The sequence below is a fragment of the Convolutriloba macropyga genome, chromosome 14 (genome assembly GCF_964194025.1).
Source record: "Convolutriloba macropyga chromosome 14, txConMacr16.3, whole genome shotgun sequence".
Taxonomy (NCBI): Eukaryota; Metazoa; Xenacoelomorpha; order Acoela; family Convolutidae; genus Convolutriloba; species Convolutriloba macropyga.
This window is the reverse complement of record NC_134481.1, coordinates 39,872,097-39,895,456: the sequence shown is the minus strand read 5'-3', so window position 1 is coordinate 39,895,456 and position 23,360 is coordinate 39,872,097. Positions and strand designations below refer to the sequence as shown.

The window sequence follows — 23,360 nt, the reverse complement described above, 5'->3', positions numbered from 1 at the left end:
TCACATTTTTGGCGGTTCTCAAGTCACCTCATTAGCATTCAAAATAAGGCACAATTGAACATATTAAAATTCTGAAAGATATACATCATCGTTCTAACGGCCTCGACGCCTCTTTCTTGAAGAAATCAATTGAATTTTTTAATTTTGTCTCTAACTGTCATTTATACTTTGTCATTTCGGTCGTATGAAATTTCCTGTATAGTGATGGCTTTCAGTGGCTTCTCATAGAAGAGTAGAAGAACCGATATTCTGATATTATCAGATAGCTGATGGCTTTCATGACGATCAAAACAATCGTTTTCCAAAATTTTAAAAAAAAGTTTTTTCAACTTCGCAATTTTGTTCTTTTTATGTTTCTTTTTGTTACCTAATCTCGTTAGTTAACTACAGGTCAAATATAACATTATGGGTGTCAAAGGAATAAGAGGGATTGGTGTCCCAAAATCTTTTAAAGAATTTGTTATGACCTTACTGGCTTCGACACCGGTTTTTCACAAAAAAAGTAAACTAATGTGATTTTTGTCATATTTGACGTTCTTTTTGTAGATGCAAGAAATATTCTGGATAATTACAGGTCTCGAGGGCTTTTTTTTAATAAACGACCCTATTTAAATAGCTCTTTTTGTTATTAATGCCTTTCATGACATTAAATGTAATTTTGTTTCGAAAAAAAAATTACATACTTTAGCACTTCGCTTTTTGTCTGCTTGTTACCTAGTCTTACTAATGAATAGCCACGTACTAAATTATAGCTGTTTGAAGAAGGCGCAATCAAATATATTTTGAGTGCCAAAAATTGGCTTGACGGTTTTGACAGCGTTTTCTGGCAAGTTTCAATTGAAATTTTGTTTGTTCTTTGTTGTTCTTTTTAGCCGCTTTAAAAAATGAATAAGGACAGGTCCTAATGCCCTTCTATAGAAGTAGTGGAAATCGTAAATTTGTGGTAATATTAATTGATTCCTAATGGTATTTATTACTTTGAAGTTAACTGTTTCATAATTTTTTTACTTTACTGTTTTTGTTCTTTCTTTTATAATTGTTACCAAACTTTTTATGGACTGGTCGCATATGTTTTCTGGGGATTTATAAGTTATTTTTGTTTAGTTTTGGGTTTATCTGACGGTATGTTGATTTTGTTATTAAATTTAGTTTTTAAGAGGGACATAAATTTTTTAATGTAATTAATGTTTGTTGTTGTTGTTGTTGTTTGATTTTGCTTTTCGTCTTGACTCGCTTTCTTAATATTGACATATTACAGCAATCAAATGCATCAACTTTTACTCCACTGAGTTATTTGCTTTGGAGGCTATCTTATCGTTGATACAGAATTTTTTGAAAAAGACTTGGGCTTTTTTGGGAATCGCAAAAAATAATTTTTGGGTTCTTCTATCTGTTCCTCATTTGGTAGACAATTATGCCAAATTTGTGGATGGGCGGGGTCGGAACCTTATGTGCCATCGCACATTACCGAGCCGTCTTGTCTTATATACTTTTATACGTTCAATGTTATAGTTAACGGATCAAATAATTCTCCGATGTTACCATAATATTCTTGGTGTCCTAATTTATCCTCTAATTTATTTATTCTGTTTTTTTTTTAGTTTGTTTAATTCTAATAGTGTTTCTAGTTTACTCATATCTTATTCAATTAAAAAAGTTTGATCCAATTTCTTAATCTAATAAAAATTAATCCTCGTTTTTCCATATTATTGTTGTTAAAGCGAAAATTTTTTTTTCAGTATTAAATTAAAATATAACCATTCAACATCAAATTGAAAAAGATTAAGCATTCACCAACACAATAAAATACAATTCAATAATTAAAAAATTCTTTTGTTAACAATGCCGATTGTTATTGAAAAATTAGTCCAAATTTAATATTCGAAAATGTGAACTAAACTTTTGTTTGTGAGTTTTTTGGTTGGGTGCTGTTGGGATTGCTATATCCGTAAACACATTGCCAAGCCTCTGTGGTGCTTAGAACAATATACTTCAAATCAGAGCCCGCTATATGAACCCAAAAAGTGAACTCAAATTAACTTTTTGGGCGCTCATTGAAACCATTAGTTACAAATTTTATCCATTATTCGTCCACGCCAACGTTATTGTGTCAGTTTGTTTTTACCAAATCAGTTCATACGGCCGGGACGGAAATGTATGATTTAGTAATGCCGCAGATTTTGAAAGCTAATGGCTGCATTGAAAGCAGAAACAGAAACAGAAACAGAAGAAGAAATTGAATGAAAAGATGGGCTCCTTTAAAATAACCTTTTTATTGCACTACTTACCTATGCCCGGCGGCGCGGGGCTTTAAGGCCGGTATGGCTCTTTGAATGGGTATACTATGGTTTACAAATTTGACATAGGGCTATATAGAGTAACACGGGGCTTTACCATACTAAAAAAAAGCGTATCTGTTCGGGATGGTTTTAAGCTCGCTTTAGATCACCCCGCCGTCCGATTTTACCCGTCTTGGTCTTCCTAAAAAGCCTTTAAAATTTGCCCATGGGGTGTTTTTAGAAGGAGTTTATCTTGCAATAATCTAACATTGACAAGCGCCCATTAAACTGATGAAAAGCCAGCAGTACTTAGCTTGGAGCTTAGTCTTAATTTTGAGCTTTGCTTAATTTAAACTTGGAAATGTCTATTTCATAGTTTGACTAGCCCTAATTCCTATTCAGAATTTTCACCCCCAGCAATGAACATTCTCTATTTTCGAAGTCCTAACCCAGGGCTAAGTTAGCTTAGGATTGTTATCTGCTTCATGATTTGATAAAGTTCTTTCAGCTATTGATTTTTTTGTGTGACCAAATCAAATTGGGAATTCAATCATTCGCAAAAAACACTTTTTTTCTGATGTCCAAAATTTAACCTATTATCAATATAATTCACAATTCATATAAAAAGCAAAAACGGTTCAATAATTCAAGTCTCTCTTTGTTCAATTTTAACAATTAAATGGAAAGAATATATAGTTTGAAAGGCGGTGCCGGGTAGGGGGGGGGGGGGGGGGGGAATGGCGGGTGGGGCGAGGGATGAGGGGGGGGGGGGGACTAGTAGGAAGTAGTACAGTTTTAATTGATTGAACTACTTTATGTCAGAGTTAATCGGAATTTTGAAGAGTTGAGCCGTCTAAGCTGTCTTATTTTTTAGGCTTCAGACATCACTGCAATCGCCCCATCATTTTTATTTTTCTTAAACTTTTTTTTTCCTTTACCTTTACTGGGGATTACTTACTGGGGAATATTTTATGTCCTGGTTATAACCAGCACACCTTTATCGCGTGTTAGAAGTCAATTGTGCCTTGCATTTACAAACCTTTTAGTTGATGAAAACTTGGTTTTATTAATCTATTTATTTATCAAAGTATTAAACCTTCCCAAACTAATTATAAATCGTTAGTTATCTTTAAAATTCTCGGATAATATTACTAGAACAAAAATAGTGAAAACTATCGAACTTTACCTTGGCATGAAAATCTTGTATTAAATATTTGATCTGGAAAAATGTGAAAATTAAACAAATTATTTTAACTAAAAAAACTTTTGAATAGAAAATTTGGATCCGCAATTTTACCCTGAAATTGTGTGATTTTTTCAGCAAGGTTCAAATCACCAGCCCACCAAATAGAAGCATAGTTTGTCAACCTGATCAGAAATTTATAAAAACAATTTACTGGCGCCCTTTTTTGCACCCCTGTTTCCACTAAATTCTAGCAAAACTGTCTATTAACAATAGCGCTGGCCTGATTCAATAAATGCGTTGGATGTCGTTATAAAATTTAACGATCAAAGCTCGTGCGTTGTGATTTCTGTTAAAGCAACCATTATTAAGCTAAATCAACATAATTTGGTGGAACATTTTGACGCGTAGAATTTCTAAAATATTATTCTGAATGGATACAATAATGACATGTATCACTCAATGATGGTTATCAATACAAATAACATAAAAAAACATTGTTTTAAAAATGTAAAGATGACATAATATTGCAAGAAAACAGCTTTCGAAAATATTCGTATTGTGAATTTTAAAATTTTCTGGTTAGAGTTTGCAACATTTTATTGAAAGAAAAAAAATTGTTACTAGTGAAGATCATCAACAATGCAATTTTGTCATTCTAATTATGTGATGATGTAACAAACTGTACACATCTAGCCTGATAAGATTACCAAAGTTGCTTTTGCTTTTGTCGTTTTTTTGTTATTATTGTAATTGTAGATGTTGATGTTGTTGCTGCTGTAGCTGTTGTTGTTTTCGTTGCTGTTGTTGCTCTACGGTTATTTAGTTCAAAACTAACACGAGCATTTGGGGTCTAAATTGTTTCTAGATGGCATAATTCTGTTCCATGTTCTTGAATCTCGCCTTTTTTCAAGAATGAAAAACAAATATCCAAAAAGCAAGAAAGCACAATGTTTCTGACTATCTACCGTTCAATATAAATAAAAGACATCTTAACCATTGAATGAGTATTATTGGTTGCTTTCAAAAATTTTAACTTTGATGAAAAATACCTTGAAGTCAATTCTTACCTCCTGTGGAGACATTTGTTTCAATTGATTGGACTTTTAAATTTCCTCAAATTCTTTTAATATGGAAAACAAATAAATAATCTAATTCAACTGCTCAGTTATTCTTATCGATATCGATATCAGCTGAAATAGTTTAGATTGGATTTCAGTTTTTAAAATTATGCTCTTTTGATGAATCTGAAGTAAACTCATTAATTGAAGAGATTTAATTGAGCTCCAAAAACTAATAAAAGATGAACCCTTTGTAGCAAAACTTAAGACCGCTGTCAGGACGAGTCTTTAATTTAGTTGTTCAAGGTTTCGAAAGATGAAAGTACCAGTAAAACGATTTATTGGATGGAATGGAAAAAATAGGTCACGTGTATTTTTCAAGACATCTTTTTGTTCATTGACAACAAACACGAAAAAAATCACAGAGATGTTTCACGTCATATAGACGCGTTTGTTTGTAAAACAATGTAAAACAATGAACCTAGATTTTTAAAATTAGATAAAGAGATTGCAGACAATCAATGGTCAATTTACTTACTATCCTAAGAGCGAAAACTTGTATATAGATGTAATCGTTTGCGTATTTATTCAGATACCAACCTTGGACCGCACCATAGAATGGCCTGTCATAAAGAAAAATAGAAAAAAATAATAAATCAATTATGAAAATTTCTACCACATATAGAGTCACGATTTTAACTATAATAAATTTTTTACGAGTAGGATGGACATTTGTTTGCAACACATCCGTTATAAGTCATGTAACTTAATATGAAATCTACTTGACAGGGCATCAATAGGTCAAGGGGTCCTAGTCAAGTGGTGACCAGTACTTTTACTATGATCAGTGGTGTAAATGAATTGCATATCATAGCATGGGAAAATAGGGGAAAACTAAATACTTAATTGTAAAATTTTATGAGATATATCGAGTTTTGTTAACAAAACAAAGTAAAAAGTTCCTTGATGTCCACAAAAAATTGTCCCTTAAACTTGATAAGAATCGCTTCAGTTCTCTTGCTTTCATCTGTTGCAATTCTAAAACAAAATTAGGGTAGAATTTTAAAATGAAGTTAATCAGTTTTCGTAGTCTCACTTCTAGTCTTTTAGGAATTAGGCTAACGTCATAAGTGTATGTTTATTATATACCATGTCATGTGATACAAATTTGTTTTGGTTTTAAATAGAAGACTAGAGAAAAATAAACTGGCTAATTAAGTTATGATTCGGGTAATATTTTGAGCTAACTAACTACTTGACACCTTTACCCAGTCTATAATCCCTGTTATAGAATCCCAGCGGAATGTTAATTGAGTTACGGGGTGAACAAAATTACCCTGTATGCATCCCGGCACCCCTTCCCCCCACCCTACCCTTCCACTCAACCCGTGTAAACACACCCAAACACATACATACATACACACACACACACACACACACACACACACACACACACACACACACAAAACTGAATGTATTCCATGTCTATCATATTTTTTATTTTGTCTAACCAAATACCCCCCCCCACCCCACCCCTCCTACTCCTCCTCCTCCTCCTTCCCTCCCTACCCCCGGGTATCATTTTCTGATAACTACTTGAGTGCAACCACTCTAAAAGGTTAGCATAATATTTTCACTAATTTTGAAAATCTGATGAAATGAAGAAATCAAAATTAGCACTAATTTAATTTTTTGACTGCAAAAGTTGCAAAAAATAAACTTTTTGCTGTGCTCGAATTCGCTCAGCTTACGCCAATTTTTCAGCGGCTGTTTTTTAAGCTGCTTTTTTGCCACAAAAGTATTGATTACAATTTTCACACCCGGTTATTATTTACGTGCATTATTTTATTATTTTGCAATTCGTTTTTTTGTTAAAAAAATAATAAATTCATTCTCTGAATTAGGACGGAAATGTACTTGAACTATAACTGTACATTTAAAAATGGTAAACCATTATATTGTAATTCAAGAATTCCGGGAAATTTAAGTGAAAACATGTGCTGAATATTTAAATACTAAATCTTCAAAGCCGAGTTCGACCCCAATTTATTCGCCCGTTATGTTTACGTGAACTTGCTTGCTTCCCAAAATCCCTAAATTATTCACGCAGGATTTTGTTTGAACACAAATAAATCACTCAAGTTTATTTTGGGTAACAGCTTCGAATTATTTACCTTGTTGACATGGGTGTTTTCTATCATAACTGTTGTGTTTTCCATTCAAGCTTACCTGTTTTCAAAATTTGTTGCTGTCCAAACTTTTGCTCAAAATCGGGCAAAATAGTTCCAGCTTGTTGGGCTTTCAATTTCTCCCATGCCTGTCTATATAGCACCTTTAAAGGGTGAACGAATTCGTGTTGCGTTTCGCTCAAAATTTACCCAAATTTTGCCCAAATTTTGCCCAAATTGCCCAAAATTAGAGTGCCAAAAAGGGCCACTTTTGGCTAATCCTCAAATTCCAGTATCAATGTAGTCTTTTATTAACTTGGGAAGTCAGCCCAGAATCTGATAGTTCAATTTAGATCTCTTTCTTTTATTTCATTTAGCCCGCTTAAAACCCTAGATTTAGATCTGAAATAACAAAAAGAATGAGCCCGAATTTCATTGTTTCGCCATTATTCTGATATCGAGCCAAAATTAATAACTTAAAATTTTAGGCAAATGGAACGACTAAAATGAAGAAACCTTTCAAATATTTTTAGCCTTACTGAATTTAATTTTTTTGTTTTTGCTCAAATTACTTTTTAAAAAATTGAGGATAGATAGAGGTCATCAATAAGTTCAAAAAAATGAATAGTTACGAATTTAGTTTTAATTCAAGTCAAGCATTCTTATTGGTTACAATTTTATCACCATCATCAAATTCATTCAGTTCATTTTAAACAATTAGTTAAAAAAATATTACAATGGTTTGCAAAAATTTGATTCTGCAAATTCTTACTATAATTTTGCGAATAAAAACTTCAGGGTCCGACCCGGAATCGAACCCTCGCAGTTTTCACCTTCCGGGTGACATCCTGCTGGGTGGATTATTTCCGGTTCACGAAAGTGAAAAATCGGGCGATTCATTTTGTAAAGACACGATCCAATTCTCACGCGGGATTCAAAGAGTGGAGGCTATGAAATACGCAATCGAGAAATTACAAAACAAAGTTGTTCACAGGCTTTTGAACGTGAAAGTGGGCGCGTTGATTAAAGATACCTGTGGGTCGCCCGCCTACGCGCAGAAACAGTCGCTGGACTTCATAATGGCCTCGTTGTCCAGAACTGTGTCCGGTAAATTCGTGTACGTTGCAGATCCGTCCCAAAAACCAGAGCCGTATCCAGCTGTCATTGGTGCCAGCTCGTCTTCGGTTTCAATTCAGGTTTGGATTTTATCTCTCATAATTTCTGAATTTTTGGTTTTTGGGGTGAAAGAATTTGTTCTCTCTCCTGAAGTAAACGGTTGTGGACGTTTCCACGGATGTGAATTTTTCACGGAATGTGGATTTTTCCACTCACAAAATATTTATAAAATTGATATTTTGAGACTGAAAAAACGTACAGCTGTGACGTCATTTGTTCAAAAATAGATAATCTCGAAACACACATGTGTGGAAATGAACGCACCAAACTCATGAGTTTTTATAAGAAATGTAAGTTTAAATTTTATCAAAACCTAATTAAAAGGAGTATAACCAATTGCATCCGGTTAAATTAATTTAAAATCAATAATCATTACGTCGCCAAACGTACAATTAGTAAATATGCGCAATTTTTAAAGCATTATATGCGTATATGTTTAAAGATTAGACTTGTAAGCATGTAAGTGGACAACACTGACAGTAGGATAATATCAAATTTAGCTGGGCTGCTACAGATCACACAATACGGGATCTCTTTATGTATGCCAGTCAAAGATATATGCCTAAGACCTGTCTGTGCTATAAGTCTCAATTTAAAATTGTTGGGGGGCTGAAAAGTTCAATTAATTAAATAGATAGTTTAAATAAACAAGCTTACACTGAGTAGTATTTAACCGGGTTGAGCTGTTACTTGATTGTGTTGTTGTTAAGTGAGTGCGTCGTTGAAACTTCTTCAAGTCGGTTTCTCGTAAGAATGTTCTGTTTGAAAATTAAAAAATGTTCTTCTAAGTTAGAAGTCTTTTATATAATTTCTTCTCTATTTGAATTTTGAAATCTATTTTGAAAGAAAAATGAAGCAGTTGTCTGCTGCTGGTAGTTGGCTCTGTTATTTGTCTCTCTAATTTTATTCCGTCCCACTTCGCTGAGAGAAACAATTAATTCCTCTCAGCTCCGTTTGGGCCGATAGGTAGCGAATCACAAACTCATGTTCATAGTGAGGTGCTTCTTAATTTTCCTATTGGCCGAGAAGGCAAGAGAATTAACTCTTTTTTATCTCACGCAAAAATTATTGAAACTCCAAAAATAAATAAAAATCTAAAAAGCTGAGAGCATCAATTATTGATTTCGTAAGCGCCTGTTTTCTGCTTTTCCCCTCTTCTAAAACAACAACAATTATGGTTTTCTTGGGGGCTTTTTATGAGACTCTATTGTCTTTTCCCCTGAAGCAATCTGCTTCATCTTTATTGAACTTGGGGGAAAGATCTGCATTGCAACTGTCAAAAGCAGAAGTAATTTAAATCAAAAGAAACTGTGGTTTTACAGGCCGCCTACGTTCAACAACGTACATTTTCTGTCCTAGATATAAGCGAGGAGATCCAGGCCTAAAGTTGTGTTATTTAAATAAGTCGAACTGAGTTGTTTAAATACTTGTGTACTGGTAGTCTTAATAAGCGTTAGTTTGTTTAGCGCGCGGCGAAAGAATGGTTAATTAGCGCCTAAATACGTTAGCTCTAATGCGGGATTAATTATCCGTTCAATTGTATCGGCTCTCGTAATACTACAGCTCACCCCGATTTTAAGATAGAAAAGAAAATGATTAAAAGAAAGAAATATACTGCATCGTATATGATTTTATTGCGCTTGGGACATATGAATGAGTTACTACAAGTTCAGACAGTTCATAAAATTAATCGCAAAGGGCGATAATGGTATGCTATAAAATTAATCGCAAAGGGCGATAATGTTGTGCTATATTAGTTAAAAAATTCGGGAGGCAAAATGACTGGGCTTGGCATCGGACTGTTACCATCGTCTTCGCTCAAATGAACCTCTTGTATATCGGCCTCAGTTGGTTCGTCCCTATCCATTGACTGTCGCTTTTTGTGCTTTTTAACCCTCCTTTTGAGCTCGGAAATTTTGGTTTTTTGTTCTTCGTTTTCCTTCATTAATTGTGTTATTTTCTTTCCTAGCTCCAGATTCTTTTCTCCAAGTTTTTTGTTGGCGTTTGTTATTTCTAGATGTTTCAAGGAGAACGTTTTTAACATAGTTTGTTCATTCGATTCGCTGGTTTTTTGGAGTTGATGGGCAACGACATATTGGCGCCTCCAATAGTCGTTAGGTAGTTGCTTCTCCTCAGGTGGTTTCTGTGACTCCATTTTTAGTTGTTCGAATTTCAGTTGCAATTCTTGCAACTCTGTTTCCTTTTGAAATAGTTCCTGCCTAAATGTGGTGTTTTCCTCTATTAAACTACTGGTGTTGATATTTGATAGTTCTGGCATCTCGACAGGAAAAGCGGAAATGGCATCGTAGGGGACTTCAATATATGCGTCGAGCATGTTATTCCTAAGGGTATAAGTGCCCTTCTTAGGGTCGCGATTTTTGATTCTCCATTTGTTGTTTTCTGCGGGAAGCAAGAAGGTTTTCAGAACTAGAAGCTTTTCGCTGTTGACTAGTATCTGTTGATGTCCATTTGACTGGATGATGTTTATTTTATTAGCAACCTCAAATTTGTTGTAGTTTGGTTTCAGGAAATAGAGGAGGGTGTTAACGTATCTCGGGTTTTCTTTATTCATGTTCTCCTCTCGCGGTTTCTGCAGTTTCAAACCTTCTGAGGGTATTTTCCTGATAGCGTCGGGAACGAGATCTTCAATGTTGTTCATCTTAATAATTTTGTTTTTGTGATTGCTAATTTGTTGGGTTAGGAATTGTCTCTTTCTGCTAACTTGCCAGTTGTTTTCGGGATCATATTGGCTGGAAGTTGATGGAGATGCAATAGTTGTAGTAACTTGTTGTGTGTTCTGAGGTTTAAATGGAGGCTTTGAGAAAATAGGAGGCTGAGAAGAATGGGTTTTGTGTTTGTTCTTGTTGTGTTGTCACTTGTTGATGTTGACTGGGGATTACTACGCTTGCGAGTGTGGGTCTGGTAGTCATTGTGAGTGTTTCCTTGTGGATGATCTAAAATGTTTTGATTTTGGTTAGCCTGTGTCATCAATATCACACATTATGGCTTCTTTTCAAGTTTGCAATTGTATTGCTAATATAAAAAAGTATTCTATTGTAAAAAGTGTTTTTGTAAGGTTTTGTTGCTAACTGCTTTACTTGAAAATTATAATGCTAGATAAATTTGTTATTAAAGTTTGGTAGAAAAGTTTTTGTTTTGCTAAATGCAAAGTTAACTTTAATAAAGGGAGGGGGGCAAAAATAAAAAAAATTTTATACTTATGCCAGGCGGGCACAAGTACGTCTTTCTCCGCTGCCCGGAGGTGTGAGTCTTGGGGCGTTTGTCACAATAACACAGCTGCAACGACCCGTGCAGCTGGGAGACAACCTTGCTGAGCTGAAAGAAAGAAATTTTTTCGGGTCATTTTTGGAATTTTCAGTTATCGTGTTAGTGTTCTGAATTATTTAGGTTCAAAAGCCAGGGGGGCAGGCTGGAGAAAGCTGAGGTAACCCCTTCCCGAGGAAAAGTTAAAAGAGAGAGAAAAAAAGATCGTTTGGACTTGAGTTGTTTTTGGTTTATTAGACAACGTCGTCTAAAACCATTTTTTGCAAATGGGACATTTTTTCAGCTTATTTATGCACACCCGACAGAATCGGTGTTTGTCATGTTGGGAAAAATGTGGGTGTTTTGTTACTCCTAATTCTGTTTTCATTTTTTGCATAAATTGCAATGAAAGTAGGATGTGATCAGGACGGGAAGACAAGGTCGAAGACAGATGGGACATTTAGGGTTTGAGTATCTTTTAAAAAGTTGCTTTCTGCATGGAATACATACATAGTGAGGATTTTCTCCGGGAAATTGCTTATGTAGTTTTTCTACAATAACGGTTTTTCGTGAACATATGGGGCAGATAATGTCTTTATGGGGATAGAACCAACGGAAACCGTCGAATAGGGATTGTGAAAGACCCATCGAGTGACTGTTCTCTTATTTTCCTTAGATAGAAACAGGAAAACCTTTGAGAAACTGCAGTAGGACGATATTAATGAGGAACGATATGGCAAGCAAGGTAATTAGGTTTAGGATAATTGTTTTTGTGGATAGGTCTAGATTGGTCATTTTCAGTATCTTGAGAAAATTTGGCGAATTGTGGAAAGGAGGTAGTGATTAATAAAAAGGGATATTGCCAATGCGCATAAGAGAACAAATAGAAGAATAAACAATGTTATGGGTTGCATTTTGTCAATTCAATGAGTAGTGTAGAACTAGTGTGAAGGAGGTGACTTGCTCCTGGTAAAAACTGAGTTGAATTAGGGATATCGATAGGATTAAAAATAAAACTAGGGAAAGGAGTAAAATTTTGGATGTTCTTGGACGCATTTTAGATTATGTGATTGTTTTTTCGCAACGAGGGCATAATTTATAATCTTCTACGCAACATTTACAAAAGTTTACGGGCTCATGATCACTGTGATGAAACGTTTTTGCAACAGAATATTGCAATCTTGTTTGTTTGCAAATATCACATTGAAACCAGTTAAAAATTGAAAGATAACATTAAATTTAGAGCATTTAGGACAAAAACCATAGCCCATATCGTTTATAACATATTGGCAACAGAGCAGACACATTACGTGGGGTAGTTCATTAGGGGGTTCGCGTGTAATTTCTTGAAAATAATTGTTTAACGTCTGCAGCATAAACAAATTAATGAGACCGGTTTGGATTCTATAGTATTGGTTTCTTTGTCAATTGTATTCATTTTTGAAAGATTGTTATTGGAAGGAATTATGGGACTGGCACGGTTGGAGGATTTGGTTGTCGATTATTTTGGGATTTTATTGTTTGGTCTATTACTAATATAGTTATGAACATCAGAAAGTTGAAAGGAATACTTACAACTACGAGGAAAACGGTTAAAACGAAGGAGAAGGCTGCTGCAATAATCATAAGGGTCATTAATAAAAAATCAAGTAATGTGGGGGTAAACATTTTGGATAGTTTGTGAACGTAGTTTTGAATTGAGGATTTTACCACGGGTTGTTTGGGTCAATTGTTTGTTTGCATGAAGGGCATTTAGTAGTTGTGAAAGTCATACACTGCAAACAAATTGATTTTTTTGGGTGTAGGCTTTTGAAGTGGCTGTGGCAAGTGGATAACTTTTTGATTTCTTGAGAAGAATCACACTGGAAATAATGGCAATGACTGATTGTATAAATGGGAGTTACGCAAACGGGGCATTTAGGTTGGTTCCAATATTTAAATAATTCATTTCTACAGGGAATGCAAGCAAAATGGGGGGGGTTGACCGTTTGGGTTTTTGTGCAATTTTTTAAATTGACGACAAGGGAGGTAACAAATAGGACATTCGATTTTTGGAGTTGAGTCGATTTGTGGTTGCTGAGATAATATTTTCAAAATGTTTCCCATTATATGGATAAATCAGAGAGATCTGGGTATGCGACTTCTTATCCATAGTGTTCAAGTTCGTTGGGGATAGTTACATTTAGATCTGCAATAGCAAAAAAGAAATTCCAGTGTTTCTCGTTTGGATAGATGTAATAATGATTAATGGTACCTGTGCTTAGGAACATATAAATTATTTTGATACATGCTTTATATTGTATAAAACAGATAGTAAACCATCTTTCTGCTTTAACGATTTTAACTTTTTCCTTACCAATGAACAAAATCATTTTTTTTTAACAATTTGGAAAGAATTGAGGGAAAAGGGACAAATTGATAAGAAAAAAAGAAATAATGAGCAGGGAAAAAATATTATTTTTTTTGGGACAGAAAGTTATGTGAAACAAATTACTTTACTGAAGAGCGCCCAAGTTGACTGGGAAGTGCCCTTCGATATCAATGAGTGCAAGAAAGAATTCCCAGTGCATCATTCCCATGGTGACTCGAGTAGAACCCTCACATCCACGCTCGTAGTCTGTATAGTGTATAATTATACAGGGTTTAATCTCTGCTGTGGAAGTTTCAATGAAAGATCTCTCGAGGGACTCTACTTTGACTAGGCGCTCACCAAAGTGGAACAGCATTATAGAAGATCTAAATTAAAAGGGATTTTAGAACCATTTAAAGCTTGGGATATATTTATAAAGAATGTCCAATAGGGGGAAGATGGTGTTAAGGTAATGGTTCCATCAGTCCAAGTGTTTAAATATTCAAAATGGAGTATTAGTGGTGGGATTACACTGTTGCTTTTTGTCGTGACAAATGATTTTTCAAAAAACTGTATTTGTATATAGCAGTTTTGGTATGAGAATATCATTGCTGCTTTTAATTGTTAATAGTTTCCAACTCTTTAAGGATTGAATCGTTTTGGCAAGAATCAGTTTTTGGGCAATCAAAATAATTATAGTGAGGTACACAGTTTGGATTTTCTAGAGTAAATAGGAAGAATTTCCAAAGAACTGAGAGAAGATTATTACTTATTTTTTGTAACTCTACAAATTTATTGTTAACTGCAAATATCATAGTTTAAAATGATACCTAAGCAATGTAGATTGGATGTTGTATTTGAAATACCGAGTTCTCTTTGAATGCTAGAAAAATGGTGAATTCGGCGAACTGAGGATGAGTAATGCAAATAGTTAAAAGTCTGTAAATATTTGTCATGGGTGTTTTTGCGAAAGTCATTATACTTATAGCGGAAACATAGTATACGGCTAATAGCTCAAAATTTTGGTTTCCGATTCTGATTTGTAAGTTTCTGTTAGTTAAATGAATCATGATGCTGATCTCGCCCATTTGACAAACTATTAAGGTCGAATTGTGCTAAATACACGAAATAATTCCAATACAACGAATGAGGGGTTAAAATCACAGTATCGTTTTCCCAATTTTCCCAAAACTCAAAATTTATAACAATTTGAGGGAAAATGTCTCCGTGTTGTTCTTCAAAGGTTTTCTTTATTTGATAAATTGTAACAAGTCTATCTTGAAACAAAAAGTACATCAACGGAAGCGTTTTAGTTGTTAATTAACTTAGTGTTCTTCATTTCAAAATAGGTATTAAAATAAATTTTAAAAAAAGGATAAAAAGGAGTGTCAATTATTTCTAAAAACAGGATTATTGACAACGATTGATATTTATAGATAATATATCAATCGGATTCACTGTAGTAAAATCGGAGTAGGGGGAGAGTGCAGGCAATAGCTAGATAAACATAGTTGGGATTACATAGTTGAAACTGGATTATATGAAATAAAAAGAAAGAAAGAAACTCGTACATGTCGCTCAATATTGAACTTACAAGAGAATTCAAAATCTAGTAATATTTTTCTTCAGGTGCTTTGAAACAATTTCGTATTTGATTCCAATGTTTACAAAAGTAATTGTGTTATCAATCAGGGCTCTTAACAATGAGAAGTATTGAAAATTTGAATGTGGTACATCCAGATCAATGATGTCACTGAAGTAGAAAGATGCAACTCTAATAGTTACAGTAGTTTTCAAGGCGGATTGATGATAATATTTGTCCGGTGTTTTGTCCAAATCGAATGAATAAAGCGTTAGGCTGTTTTATGAATTTGGGCTGCATAACATAGCATCCTTGAGGTGTATCTAAACAAGATATTAACTAACTTACAGAGTCTAATACAAATAATTTTTATTATTTTTGAGAAAAAATATTTTTTTATAAAAAGGATGATTTTTAGTCACAGCTTTAAGGAGGTGCCACCACACTTCGAATGGTTGCATCATTTTGTGGTTGTGGTTGATGTGACGCCAGACTTGGGTATTCTGCTTTATTATTTTCTGTATGATAATGCTCATTAATTTTATTTTCTCTTGGTTGATCCTCAACGCATTTGTAAGTTTTTTCTATTGTGCTGTAAGGTTGATAATTACTAAGCGGTAAAAAATGATTGTTGTTTTGTGGGGCCGACGGTTTGGTTTCGTTAGAGAACACCGGTGTAAAGAACGATAAGATACAAAGATTATATGTTGCTCCTAATAGAATTTTCCAAAAACCCATTGTTTTGTTGGATATTTTGTGGATTTCGAACGCTCTTATGATTGTTACGATTACATCAGTTAAGAATTTTATGCACAAGAAACAAGCAAAATAAACTCCAATTTTTTCCAGATAAAAAGTGATGATTCCAAAAGTGCCTTTGAACTGGTCTGTAAAAAATGTAGGTGAAAGAAGAGAATCTAGATAAATTTGTATGTTAATTCCCATTGCTGACGCATAGATATCTTTTTGAGAATAATCTATGCTTCTTCCTTCTAGAACTTCTCTTGAAATTTTTGTCAAAACAGATTTTGAAGCTTCCGAGTGCAAGATATTGTCCCAAAACGATTTAAGCTGATTTGGTGTGTAGATTCCGGCACGTTGCGATTCGTAACCGGTAAATTGTGGAATAGAACTAATAACTCTTGAAGAGAATACTTTTGGCGGTTGTAAAGGAACAGGTGCTGGCATCAAATGGTACCATGAATTTTCATTATCAATATCTAATTGGTAGGCATTTTTATAGCCTCCAACACAATCTACTTCGTTTGCAAATGGGAAGGTTTGTCGAGTAATTGGGTCGACGAACACTGTCCTACCATCATAATGAATAGGAATCCTATCCTAACACTGATCAAGAACCTGAAGTGGTGAGTTTCGTTTTGAATAGTGGTACAGCCAACCTATGCTACCATCTGTGTCTAAGAACATCGAGCGGTTGCCGGTTAACATGTATCCAGCTAAACGATTATTTTGGATAGCCTGCATAAGTATCATTTGTTTCTGAGTTCGATCAAGTTCGCATTGCTCTATGACCAAACCTTTCCATGCTTGTTTTATTTGCATGTAATTATGATATATGACAAAATCCATTTTTACCGCAAGGTTAAGATCATAGTCTAACTTGTCTTTGTCTAAGTGTTCCCATGCAACAAAACCATTGTCGGTTGTTCGGATCTGTTCATCTGAAGGCTTCCTATTAAACCCATTTACACTTAGGCTATTGTCAGGTTCAACACGAAGTTTATGAAAAAATTGTTGAGTTTTTGTTTTATAAGGTTTGCCAGTCTTCATATTAAATCCGCCTTTTTAAGAAACATATAAAGAATCTAAATTTGTTCTGTAAATAAATTCTGGTTTTCCACACACCTTTTCTTTTTCATCAATTACTCTAATTTTTATGTCCATTTCAGCAGGAGAATACGTTCCTGGTCCTTCATAGGGCGTCTCCGGTTTTTCATCACTCACTATGAAATACTTTACGTTACCAAGTTCGTTTTTCGGGTGCCTCCCAATTGTATGCAAAGGGGTCGAGTGATGTCGAATGACAACCTCCTTCTGAGAGGGCACAAGGAAGTTTTAGTCCTTGACTGTTATAGACAGTTCTGTCATTAAGATCAATATCGAGTACAGTTTCTTGCATCAGGGTTTCAAAAGAGAAGTGTTTAATTTGACCACGATTATCACAAGATGTTGATGAATCACCTTCAAGATCAACTCCCTGGTTTTTATAGGAGACAGTTTTTATTCCATGTTTTATGTCAATTTCCATGTCATCATCGTCAAATTCGGTAACAGTAATTTTTCCAGTTTTATTAGCATTTAGGCATTGTTCGGGTGAAACAATAATATCGTATGTTATTATTGGAGCGTTGTGTACAATTGATGAATAGGAAAACATACCACAATTATAACGAATGAGCATTGCAGTAACTTTGCACATAAGAGCTTTAACAAAGGTCCGATAAGACCGTTGATAAAGTGTTACATGTGTATCAACCATCTGAATGTTTTCGGGTGTAATTTTGCAAGGAGAAACTTGTGTTAAATCATACATTTTATTTTCTTTCGTTTTAGAACAGTCATAATGAATGACCATAAGTTTGTTAAATACGTCATTAATATCCTCAAAAGGAGGTCCAGTAGCGTTAATAACTATAGAAAGAGTACAAAAGTAGAAAAGACTTATAAGTAAATAAGAGAAATATAGTTTTTCAAAACAAGGATATCTTCATCCTGTTCTTTTTTTAGCGCTTCAAGTCGGGAATTAAGGCTATGAGTTGTAGTAATAGACACTGCCAGTAAATGATGACTGGATTTATTGCTACCTAAAACAAAGTTAAGTAAATCCGGCTTAATAGCGTGATGGCGGCTTGGCCGAGCGACTAGAAGCTCGCCTATTATTATTATTAATTTCTAAAGTTTGTAAATTAGAAGGTCCTTGTTCCGATGTATTAGGGCGGAGAGGACTTAAATTAGGGTCTAGAGGTATTCTAGAATTGTGCTGTGGGCAAGGAGTTGAACTTCTTGTTCGACTACCGCTAGGCAGGTGTGTTTGGACTGGAGGTGGGTTGTCACGACCACCTGAACTTGCTTCGTTGAATCCAGAATCGAAATTGGCAGGTGTTCGGTCAGGGTCGAAGTTCTGCACAGGGGAGTCTCTTCGTATGAAATTATCCACGGGGAAATATTCGGTGTTAGTGGGGCTTTGGAAGGAGAATTTAGTCAAGGGACTGTTGAGTTTATTCATCTGACTTGTCATTAGATTATTATAAAATGTGTCACAAATATTTTTATCTATACCATATTCTAGGGTTAACTCTGGTATAGTTTCAGTAGCTGGGTAGTACTCGACTAGGTGATTTCTATGAGCGACCTTCCTGGTGGCCGGGTTGCTATCTAAAGTTAATTCATAGTTAACATTGGTTAGTTTTTTTTCTACAGTATAAGGACCTGATCTTAGTTCATGTAGTTTTTTTGACTTTCCTAACTCGATTTGATGGTTTTCCATTAGAACTTTTTGTCCAACCTCAAGTGGCTTGCCTAATTTGTGTTTGTTTCTATGTTTATGTGCGCGGTTATTGTTTTCTAAGCTTCTTTTATAAGCGTTATTGTATATTTGTTTGAATTGGTTTTCTCGCATAAGCAACGAATTGTTAATAGTCGGTTTTAGAAGTTTGTCAATTTCGGTGTTTTTTGAAGTTTGCAAGGTATGCCTGTGAAGAGGCAGGTCTTTGCAAAACTCGGAAGAGCATGTGAGTTGTGAATTTCGTAGGAGTCCTAACTTAAGTGACAGAGGTATCTGTGGTTTTTGTCGGAACACAATTTCATAAGGTGAGATTCCAGTACTAGCATTTGGAACCGTGTCATGAGAAAAAGCAAATTTTGGTGCCAGTTCATCCCATTTACCTCGAGCTTGTTCTAGAAAAATTCGGAAATGTGCTCCTAGATGTTTGTTTTGGATCTCGACTTTACCATTAGTCCAAGGCGCATAAGCAGTTCGAGGTGCGGGGGTTATACCTAATTCATGAATGTAACTCGCAAAATCTTGGTTCATGAATGCCGAACCCTTATCATAAACAAGTTTTTGTGGTATTCCAAAAGACAAGATGAACTTTTCTAAAGCTTTTATGGTGTCTACTGCGTCTTTGGAATGTACAGGGTATACTTGAATGAAACGCGAAAATGAATCGACAATAACTTAACAATGGTGTTTACCGTTCGATGGAGGATTTAAAGATCCTTTGTGATCAATATGGACCGTATGAAAGGGGAATGGGACTGTATCAGTCCACTTTTCGAGAGGTGCCTCGTGGATGTCTCTCCGTTTTTGTTTATTTTTTTGGCATTCAAGACAATCAGCAATTAGGTTTTCATTCCATTTATATATTCCGGGCCAATAAAAAAATCGTTTTACATTAGCAAGTGTTTTATCTAAACCTACATGACGTGACAGTTCACAATGAGCTAGCTGAAAAACTTTAAAGAACAATGACAGTGCTACACAAATTTTTAAGTATTCAATATCTGGTTCGTCTTTTTGTTGTTGAATACATAAGATGTTACCTACAAAACTCAGTTTCTCAAAGTTATTAATGTACGACATTATGGCCTTAGATTGTCGGGATTCAATTTACTTTTCATCTTTGTTATTGTTCGTCCTTAATTGGCGAATTTGTTGTATCACTGGGTCTTTTAATTGTTCTTGACAAATTACCGATGTATTTAAATCAACTTCTTTAGAGAAGATTGTCAGTTTATCGATGAGCTCTCTTGCATCTTGTATTTTTGTATTTTCGGGAAAGTTTTTTGCTAATTCGGTTTTGTCTATACAAGTGCTATTTTTCACGAGAAAAACTTTATCGTATTCTAGAGGGAATCTGTACTCCGAGTCTGTGGTATTAGTTTGATCAATGTAGAGTTTGTCAAAATCTAATTCCGGTGACTGGTTCTCATTGAACAATTCAAATTCCGAAATTGGGTCAAAATTTTGTTCGGTTATCCCTTCATCAGGGTAGGGATCAATTTCTGTATAATGATCGGACGTTTCGTCTTCCTCTTGTTCTGATACAGGGGTTATTTCATGTTTGCCGTGACGCCTATAGTGGTTAAATGATGAACCATACGAGAAATCTTCCGAAATATTGTTTATTGAGCAAAGTCTGTTTTGATTATTGTCGTACTTTTGCTTTACCATTTTGTCATTTTTGAAAATGAATTTGTCGATACCCGTTATGCTTTGTTTTAGGATTGGAAAAAAAATCATCTACTGGTCCCTTTTCATTATCACGCAAAATGAAGTATTTTTCCTCGTTACCATGCTCGTCGTATTGGTATGTCTAATGTCTTTTGGTATCTTTTTGTGTCTAAGTTGATACTTGTCCAGATCTTTAAGTTTTACATTGCGACTTAGGATGTCGGGAAAAGCTAAGTTTTTTCCTTCAGTCCAAATAATTTTCAAGTTCTGAAATTGAGAAATCACTAACTGGTATCTAAAAAACCTGTGAGAGAGTTTTCCTCTTCTACCCCATAGATACATTAAAGCCTTATGGTCTGTGTACACATATACGGGATGGGGAGAACCAATTAGGTAATGCTCATAAGTTTGTAATGCCGATATTACACCGCAAAGTTCGCGTGCTGTGGTACTCATTTTTTGTTCCTCTTTAGTGTAAACTCTAGAATTAAAAGACACTATTCGTTTCCCTTCTGGAAATTCTTGAACGAGAATTGAGCCTACTCCTATAGAAGAAGCGTCTACATGCACGTGGAAAGGGTATTTAGTATCAGGTATTGCTAAGATAGTATCTTCGCTAATCCTGTTTTTAATGTCGTTTAACAGTTTTTCGTGTTCTGTTGTCCAGACAAATTTAGTTTCTGTGCGGGTTAAGTCATACAATGGTTTGCAGTCAACATGCAAATTTTTGATGTACATGCTGTAGAATCCTAAACAACCTAGAACTCTCATGACGTCACGTTTGTTTTCGGGCGACTTGAGTGCTTTTAAAGCTGCTACTCGCTTCTTGACTGGTTGTATCCCATCTTTACCTACTACGTGTCCCAAGAACTGTACTTTCCTAATGAAAAATTTAGTCTTTTCAGGTTGAGCTTTCAATCCTGATTTCCTTAAAAGCTCATGGTACTTGTCAATTATTTCAAACATTTCGGTTTCATCTTGCGCTTGCATGATGGTGTCATCAATGTAGGTTATAGCTTGTTTTTTTTCTAATTAATGGTGCAAAATGAATAGTCATTATACGACTGAAGAAATTAGGTAGACCGCATAGACCGTAAAATCTGCGTTCAAATGTGTATTGCATTGGACCATTTACAAAGCTTACCAGCTGTTTGGTTTCCTCAGTTAGAGGCACTTGGTTATAAGCTGAACAAAGATCACTGGTTGTGAAGAAATTACCTTTAAGTCTAGTTAATAGGCTTCCGATTGGCTCGAGTGGCCATGAATATCGGCTAAGATCTGTTATTGAATTCAAATATCGGGCGTCTATAACCAGTTTTACTGTGTTCCCCTTGGGTAGGATTATGATTGGATTAATAAATTCTGATCCCATTTCTTTATCATTACCCATTTCCCGGATTATACCTGTTTTACACAGTTGTTCCAAAAGATTTTCTAGTTTTTCTTGATAATTTAATGGTACTTTGGAAGGTCTCTGTTTGGTTAAAGTTGAATTTGGTAAAAGTTTGACATGAATTTTTTGGTTTATTTTTCCCACATCGTATTTGTGTTGAGAATAAACGTCCTTATTTTAGTCAGAGTTTTCAATAATTTGTCTAAGTTTTCGTCATTGATGTCAGCTTGATTGAAATCAAATTTTTTGAGAAACGCTTGATCGGTTTTGTCAAATCTGTTAAATTTTTCTTTGGGAAGTTCAACGGGTCTGATGTTTTCATCAGTTGTTTCTAATTGTGGCCTAAGATTCTTGAGGTCGTCGCTAAAGTCTGTTTTTAATTCGTAGTTGTTGGTAAAATCTTGTTGCCTTTTTCGCTTTTCTGTTTTCTTTGTTTTTCAGGAGTTTTGCTTGAAAAGAAATTTTGAATTTTTGAAATGTTTGGACCTTATTTTTCACTAACATGGAATATTTGATCCCAATCAGTGTCACTATTCATTAGGTGGTTTATGAATGCAACGTTGTCAACTACAGAAAATTCTGGGTCTTGTCTAATTTCAATGTCTTCTAAAGTGTGCCCAATAGGACCCTTTTGGATGACAACCTTGTTGTTTTGAGGATTGATTAGCATTATTGGTAATTCCTTTTCTTTTCTAAAACACTGAACGTTGTAAGTATAAATTCCTTGAGATTGCAGTTCACTTCCAATTACGAAGGAGGTTCCCTTTCTGAAGAATTCATTCGGAGTTCTAATTGATATTACTCGAGTTGATTTTGGTGCTAATGGTAGTTGCTGGTCAAGAGTTACAATTTTGTAAGAGCTAATGTATGGATAGCTTTTCGTTTGGTATCTAGATAATGTGACGGCTACTTCAAGGTAAGTTTTTAAATCAATTTTTGGAGTGGTTAGGTCAATAGATTTTACTGTAGATTCAAGGAAATCCATTCCCAACAAATTCGGCTTGCAACCATCTTTGGCTGAAACCCATGTGGTAACTTCCACTTGATACTTTCCTTCAATGTCGAAAGAAGTTTTGAAAGTAATTTGACCTAGAAGTTTTAGTTTCTCACCATTAACCGCTATAGTATGATTTTTTGAAGCTCTCATCTCAATGTTTTGTAATTTACATAGTTCAAGATAAGCGTGGTAATTATTTATAGAGCTTGATGCTCCTGTGTCCAATAAAAACTGTGTTTCTAAGCCGTTGTTTTTATTTTTGTCTCCGACGGATTGGTATAAATTAATATAAATATGTGAGTAACTTGCTTTGTTATCAGTAGTGTTTATGAACGGAGACCTGTCTAGTTTAAATACTCGTCGTTGTGATTCTCATTATTGTAATAGTCTCTGGAAGTTTCACTGGTAAAGTGAACTCGAGGGCTTCGCCCTTCACTGTTATCTCTTGAATGAGTATTATGGTTTTGTCTAGTAGGTGTCCTATCCCGGTCATGGTCTCTACTCCTATCACGATATCGATTATCTGATCTTGGAGGACCGCTGCTTTGTCTATCCCTACTACTTTGCCTATTGTTATCTCTGTAAGAGTTGTTTCGATGGTTATTTTGTCGTTCCTGTGATTGGTTATCGTAAGAAGATGATCGGTAATTGTTTGAAGAGTTTGATGGGTACGGTGATTGATGTCGGTAGTCTGATCTAGAGTTGTTTTGATA

At 34.9% G+C, this 23,360-nt stretch overlaps 1 protein-coding gene and 1 long non-coding RNA gene across 2 annotated transcripts in view; both read left to right on the top strand.

The window, feature by feature from the left end:
* The first annotated feature begins 2,548 nt into the window (after positions 1-2,548).
* Positions 2,549-7,450, top strand: LOC142353347 (uncharacterized). The gene is made up of 3 exons (XR_012761047.1): positions 2,549-2,915; positions 3,154-3,397; positions 6,512-7,450. It is a non-coding gene; the product is annotated as an uncharacterized LOC142353347 (long non-coding RNA).
* Positions 7,451-7,551: 101 nt separating this feature from the next.
* LOC142353346 (metabotropic glutamate receptor 3-like) overlaps positions 7,552-23,360 on the top strand; it is an 83,649-nt gene continuing 67,840 nt past the window's right edge. Inside the window, exon 1 of the mRNA XM_075405578.1 lies at positions 7,552-7,887. Within this exon, the coding sequence (XP_075261693.1) occupies positions 7,642-7,887 (246 nt within the window). The 5' untranslated portion in view covers positions 7,552-7,641. The remainder of the gene's footprint in view (positions 7,888-23,360) is intronic.